Source organism: Thermobia domestica, chromosome 2, assembly GCF_964235325.1.
Source record: "Thermobia domestica chromosome 2, izTheDome1.hap1.1, whole genome shotgun sequence".
Classification (NCBI taxonomy): domain Eukaryota; kingdom Metazoa; phylum Arthropoda; class Insecta; order Zygentoma; family Lepismatidae; genus Thermobia; species Thermobia domestica.
In genome coordinates this window covers 318,319,965-318,327,729 of record NC_137455.1, presented here as the reverse complement: position 1 = coordinate 318,327,729, position 7,765 = coordinate 318,319,965, and the positions used below count along the sequence as shown (strand labels likewise).

Genomic DNA, 7,765 nt, shown 5'->3' with positions numbered 1-7,765 from the left:
TTATATGGTCGTCAGTGAAATATTGGCTTATAAAATTTTACATAAATGCTTACTGTTCACACCAGGCGAATAAGGTTTATGCAAAATATTGGAAAGTAAAGAGATCAGAGAAGCAAATAAGAACAAGCAACGCCTTCGGCACTGCTCCTCTCAATTCAAGACTAAACAAACATGCTATTTCTTGCCTAACCTTTAGGTTATATGTCATCGTGTTTGTCATCAATCAGCTTAGCGATACCGGAAACTGAAGGTTCAACACTACTCTTGATCATTTTCAACATTTTATTTCTACCTTTTCTCATCTCCCTATCGGTGTGCTAAAGTCTTACCATGATCGTTTTTTCTAAATTGTCTATCGTAAATGTGTCAAATTCGGTTGCAGTCTTTCCAAACGTTACAAAACTATTCTATAATCTACACAGCAAACATATTTTTTTTTTATCTTAATTAGATTTTCCTTCCTCCTTTACAGCGAGAATTATCAAAGACCTGGTACACGGGTTGACCTTCTAATACCAGAAGCTTTCGTTTTCAGTACGATCTAGTATCCTGCAGCTGCCATACAGTAAAGCATCCTAGGTTGTATCACTTGAAGGGCTTCTGGAATATTTTACACGTTTCGGACCTCTATAGTATATGACCACTACTCCCTTTTGTAAGCTGCTCTTATCCCCCTGGGGAACAACTGAACATACAACTCAGATTTTAAAAAAAAATAATTAGAAAATCCGAATTCAAATCCAGCAAATCCAGAAAGACGGAACTGGTATCGCAAAGACCTCAACCGTCTTCCAGTAGTGTGACGACTAATTAATCTAATCAATAAACCCAATATTCCTCTTCTAAGAGAACCCAGAAATCTATATAATAATTCAAACATTAATAACACAAGAACAATTCAATTTTCAATAACAACTTTATTAAACAACGAAAAGAGAGTTGTGTATATGCACCAATGCGTTAGATTGACGCATATACACAATCGTAAACAACAAACAAATTAATTATAAAAATAAAAAATATATATTTGACCAACAGTATATATTTTTATGATAAATAGTTGAAAATATTATAAGTCTAATACTTCTCTGCGATTTATTTTAGAAATCTAATTCTCTTCCTTAAAACTTTTTTTATTAAATCCGAAGTCCAGGTTAACTAGCTAAATAACAAATAATCCTTTTTAGAAGAAGTTCAATTACTGTATAGAATTTTTAAAAAATAAATTTCAACAACGTTATATCCAATTTAAATTCAATCTAGATTTTTTCCAAAGTGAAATCAAATAATCTACTTTTAAACTATTAATCTTTTACAATTTCTTTAAATCCAAGAATTTATTTCCTAAATACCCTATTATTGTCTTTCCAATTACGCCTTTCAAAATATCCAGAAGGTATTCAGAATTGAAGTTAATTCTCTAACACAATCACCTTACAGAAAACGTCAATGTAAGAATTGTCGTAATCGATTATTTGAAGGATCTAACAACGTGACTTAAAAATTAAGAAAACGATAAAGAATTTTTTATATAAAAATAAAAACTTTTCCTTTTAAGAGGAATACTGGATTATAATTGAAATTACTATTCAATTCAAAAAAATCCAAAAATTGTTTCAGTTAAAAAAATAATGGAATGGTATTGTGGGAGGACGAAATATTCAACGTAGGAAAGTAATCCAAGTTGCTGACGGATATGATAATCGAAATCAAATTTAAAGTTCTCCAACGCAAAGTGGAATGAAATACAATTTCTACTTAAGACAACCTTCACATACGAGAATTGAACACCACACATTTACTTTCAAAAATTACTTCACTCACCTCTCAGAATAATTCTTTCCGTCTTTTAATTTACCTCCTGTTTTTACTCCTTTCACAGCATCTATGGAATTTTCACTGACTTTACTCTTCTTTCACGCTCTCAGAACAAACTGATTTGAATGCCTTCGACTACTACTTTGAATAAGGAATGTCTAAGCACACGGGATAGTAGCCAAGTTTCAGGTCTAAATTAACAAAAGTCACAATACACTTTAGAGAACTACTACTCTACTTCAAGTGATTTTTCATTTTTTAGTCTTTCACTTTTACAATCATGCTACCACTGAGTCGCAAAGCAAATCTCATATAAAAATATTACACGAAAGGCAAATGACCATATTATTGAAGTTATAAGATCGTTATTTTCAGGCATTTACAAGCCCACTGAACAGGATCTTTATTCTCTCGGATTGAGCATGCGACCACTGAGCCACTATGAAAATTCAAAAGTAAGAAAAAGTTACGGAAGGCTATATGCATTCGACAGGCCTCTTAATAACCGATTTGATTATACTTTCACAAGCCTTCTGACTAGGACTTTAGCCCTCACAGTTTCTAGCATGCTATCACTTGGCCACTAATGAAAAGAAAATTAATGAAAAATTAATAGCAAAGGCTATAGATATTCAATAGGTCTCTAAAACTCGATTTGATGATACTTTTACAAGCCTTCTGAGTAGCCTTTTTGTATTCCAAGAAAGTGAGCATGCAACCACTGAGCCACTATGAAAAATAAGATTGTTGAAAACGCTACAGAAGACTATAGCCATTCAATAAGGCCTTAGTAATATTAAATAAGGCAACAAACAGCCTTCTGATAACGGACCAGTTTGTCCCACCATTCAGTGACTCATTCAACACTACTTATCACCTTTTTTGAAAAATAATGCATTATCAGTTTCACTCCCGAACATCAAAACTAAACTTTCAATATAGAAAAGGAAGATATTCTTCCCCTTATTCCGCGGCATTCAAAAACCCTTTGTGTTTTCACTCTCATTTCACACAACATGTACTGCTAACACCAAGCCGGCGTAACAAGCGGACCATCACGACCACAAGAAGACGGGAGTTCCTCACTTTACCTTGAACATAAACCGTAAGACGTGACTGATCCTAGCACACCGACCAAGGTAGCGAGAGAGCAGAACCCACGCCTCCATACGAACCGCATACAATATCCCGTAACGACTCTTACATTGTGACCCTAATTTGTTTCTTTATTCTTAGATTGGAATCCAGTTTTGCTTACTTTATGTATGTTTCACCGCATGGACAGGGCACCTCATGTGTATATTTCTACTTCTGAGGTCTCTTGACTACTCGAATAGAAATATATGATAATCTCAATCTTTCGTTGCTATTGCGATTAGGCAAAGTATAGGTTTCTCTTGTGTCATTGAGACAGTATGACAAGGAAAAACCTCTATGTGGTATGGCAATATCATTTTTGAGATTGAACATCAATTCTGATGAAACGAAAGTGTCTCGCGTGGACCCCTATTGACAGACAGTATGCTGTTACCACCATTTTATCTGGAATTCGTTTTGTGAATAACTTTCTGAAGCCAATTTACAAAAATAGTTGAGATTTCCAAACCTTTTGTATGAATTTCTTCCAAATAGTGCTGTAAAAAGTATTGAATATAATTTAGTTGGACTATAGAATATTTTCTTGATGAAAGGCAATGTTTTTGTCGGGTTGCTAACAGGTACTGAGAGAACAGCACCGCTTCCCTTCAAACATCTATGCAACAATTTATTGGGAGACGTTATGGGTGGGAATTACATTGAACTATTAGAACATACTCAACAGTTACAAATCTGTGGTGTAACATGTATTTAAAATACATTTTTTGTATTCCTATTTGATTTTCACGAATAATTTCAGAGATGTGAATGACAACCATGGTGAGCGATTCCACCAACAAATTGGTTTCGCGAAGAGACAATGTAAGGAAAGCCGATCACCAAACCTATCAAAAAAGAAGTACTGCACACTCCTACAAGAATTTTCACTATCCACTCAAAAATGTAAAGTTCCCAGAAGAGCCGCGGTGGCTCAGTGGTAGAGCGTTCACCTCTGGTGCTTGGGGTCCCGGGTTCCATCCCAGCCCCCGCCAAGTGAACGTTGTGGTGGACAAACACCGTGTGCGTGGGTTTTTCTCGGGGTTATCCCGTTTCCTCCCACTTTCTTCATTCCACCATTTCATTCATCACTCATCATCACCGTCTCTTTTAGCCTAACCGGCATAACCGTGGGACGTAAAACTCAAATATTTCATTTCATTTTGTAAGTTTATTTCAAGTTTTGTATCTTTTTATAAATGTTTCATCCTTTGTGTAATGCAAGGTATTATTTTTGGCATATGACCTGTATTTTGTAAACCTAAAAAAATATCCTGTATTGTAATGGAGTCGTTTTCAAGTATCGCGAATGTTGCTTTACTTTTTTTTTTCATGGATGGCAAAACATTGTTCTCTAATTGCTAAGTATTTATAGTATATGTGATATATATTTTCCAAAAAGCAACGGTGTTTGCTAGAATATTTCTTATTTCATCTTTGTAATTAGCGTAGTCGTTTAATAAACATCATCTACTTTCATGCTGATACGGCAAAAACATAAGATTTTCCACTGTGTAATTAAACTTAATTAAACATTATGTCTCTTCTTATTCAATTGAGAATAGTTTATATTGTCCCAAAAGCCTGTGTGACTAATCTTGGTATCCTCTAAGGAAAGGAGCATCATTACTAGTAGTATAGAATACAAATTGTACTTTGAAAATGCATATTTTTATCTTCCAAATTCCGAATTCATTTGTGGATTAAAATTAAAACATTAAAAATAATATTAGGTTCAAATTATTTTTATTGGATTACATGTGATATATATTGCTTACAACAACTGCAACATGTACAGAAAAGTAAGATCAAATTTCCTTAGATAGTCGTTTTTTCTTTCTTACTATATGTTATTGTTCAACCAATCTGCAATTTCATCATAATGAGCGTTCAATATGTTTAATTTTTGTTGCACAGATGACATTTTTATATCTAAATGATTGCGGAATACGTCGCGGTGTTCATCAATGAACGAAGACACCTAAAGTCAACAAAACAAATATCAATAAATTAAGTACAAAATTAACATGTGTTTAAATTCGTGTATGTTATAGACAATAAGAGTACTTTAGAAATAATTCTTATTACTGCTATTCAAAAGCAACTTATTTTTTCTGTTTATAGCTGTGTACTTTTTCTTTATAAAATTACGTTAGTACAAATATAATAAATTAATTTTGAATTTTAGCTAACTAAGGTTTAATTTTAGTTAAATAATATTCCAAGCAAATTTTGACTAAAGGAATGAATATTTAAAAAAAACACTGAATATTAAATATATACCTAAAATGTTCTGTGTTATATTTTTCAATGCAAAATAATAAATTATAATACGATATATTGGAATTCTGTCATTTTTAATGTTCTTGATTGATAATTGACTCGAGTAATTCAACTCAATATTCTTAAAATAAATAGGTTGATATATTTCTCATACTGAAGTTGTACATTGGTGGGTGGCATGTTGTTGTAAATGTCATTTTCTGTATTTTGTACTGTTTGCAAGAATCAGGGAAATATCGATATAATATTGTTCCCGCACTTTATCTCTTATCCAAAAAAAATAAATATGTAACTGTTGTATGGTAATTAAGCACTTGGTGTTCTACGTCATTAGATATTAGTAAATATTGCACTTCAGTTTCAGTGTAACAAGATTTCTAAAAAGCATAAAAAGAATTTCTAACCCTCTTCTTGGCAATGTATCCTGTGGGATACATATATTTTTGAACATTTTTTGGTTACTTTCCGACTACCTATTCTTGGCACTGTATCCTATGGGATACATTGCGTCATAGCCTGTTCTAAATAAAACATGTAACTGAAAGGACCCCGCACTTTTCTTATGGAAAGTGGCTTTCGGCTAATGTTGTTGAAACTTCGCTGGTTGATAGTTCTTAACATGTGGATCAAAAGTCTCAATGGGCACAAAGACTGAAATCCACTCCTTCCCCCCCCCCAAAACCGCCTCCAAGTAGCTGGGGGGATTGAACTGATTTCAGCATGTAAAACAATTTGTTGTTTTAATCAACTCAACAAGGACCCCAAACAACCACATGTTAGACTATCAAACTACCCCACTTGACACCGCCCTTTGCCCCCCACATTCCCCTCCAACCCCGCGAATTACCTTACGGATGTTCCATATTACTGTAGTTTATAGTTGCGCGTATGTGTTGAAATACCTACAGTTTTGGTCTCACCGACGATATAATGGGTTTCACGTATCGCTGATTACGAATCTGAGGTGAGAGTTCTAGAATTCAAGATGGATGATCAATATGGTGGATTAAAAACACGAAACTCCTGAATGTAGCCACAAATAGCTGTTTACTAGGGTATTTTGGGTCGTTGGTTACGAATCTGAGGTCAAAATTCTTGAATTCAAGATTGCAGATCCAATATGGTGGATAAAAACGTCGAAGCCACAAATCGTAGTAGACTAGAGTGTTTTTAGATCGCTGTTTAAGTACGCAACATTCCTAGATACTTCAGCCACCATGTAGAATTATTCTGCACCCTTGCCCTTTACCAAAACCCACCACAGATATCTTAATGCTGAACGGTGTTAAAATAATTCATCAATTATCTGTTCATTATTTTCATCATTTCGGTTTGCAGCATCTAATGTGGTACTTAGCAATGAGTCATCGGGATATCTAATATTCTGTAAATGTCGTGCATGGCCTAAATACCACAAGACACTTGCAACGTGCGCACATGTACCTAATGTACAAGCACCGCTTTGACATGTACAGTAGTAACCTTGAATAACATTTTGATCATAATCCTGGTCATCTTCATCATTGGTTACATATGCTATGAAAACTTGATGCTTAGTTGCATTGCGGAACCTTGAGTAGAGACGTATGCGCAGGAATCCCGGTTCAGTTACGTTTTCGTCAAGCAGGAATTGCTCATCCTTATCTCGTATTAGTTTATCTTGGACGTAAGAGGATGAGAGATCTACTTGATATGTGCCTACAGTCAAATCTCGTAAGTAGTTTAAGTTAAGTACAGAGAAATCAATTAGGCCTTGATCATTCAGCGGTACCCATTGACCGTTCCTTCTAATAAGATTATCTACCTCCGCTCTTGCTTTAACAACGTTCGGAATGATTGACCTATTTCTCATTTCTCTAGCTAATTCAATGGTTGCATCTTGCATGAAAACAACGGGATGGTATCTGTTCAAAATAGCTCCAGCTATGCGATAGAAACTATTCAGTTTCTTTGCATGTTGCAGATTCAACGTCTGTGCTAGAAACTTAAAAACAGATCTTAGATGCCCGTTTCTTGCCTCGAGTATCCATCGACTTTTAGTAACTAGTCGAGAAGTATTCGCTTCTTCTGTTGATAGTTGTCTTTCGCGTGGTAATAGGAGTGCGGGCATTCTATGATCAATTCCTAAATATTCCAGTAAAGGAATTGCATCGCGGTATCCTCTGTCTACTAACACAATGACCAGGATTATGATCAAAATGTTATTCAAGGTTACTACTGTACATGTCAAAGCGGTGCTTGTACATTAGGTACATGTGCGCACGTTGCAAGTGTCTTGTGGTATTTAGGCCATGCACGACATTTACAGAATATTAGATATCCCGATGACTCATTGCTAAGTACCACATTAGATGCTGCAAACCGAAATGATGAAAATAATGAACAGATAATTGATGAATTATTTTAACACCGTTCAGCATTAAGATATCTGTGGTGGGTTTTGGTAAAGGGCAAGGGTGCAGAACAATTCTACATGGTGGCTGAAGTATCTAGGAATGTTGCGTACTTAAACAGCGATCTAAAAACACTC

At 34.8% G+C, this 7,765-nt stretch overlaps 1 protein-coding gene across 1 annotated transcript in view; it reads right to left on the bottom strand.

Annotated features, from left to right (window-relative positions):
• Positions 1–4,690: 4,690 nt before the first annotated feature.
• The window catches only part of LOC145678643 (aminopeptidase N-like), a 102,949-nt gene continuing 99,874 nt past the window's right edge, over positions 4,691–7,765 (bottom strand). Inside the window, exon 15 of the mRNA XM_081749009.1 lies at positions 4,691–4,933. Within this exon, the coding sequence (XP_081605135.1) occupies positions 4,796–4,933 (138 nt within the window). The 3' untranslated portion in view covers positions 4,691–4,795. The remainder of the gene's footprint in view (positions 4,934–7,765) is intronic.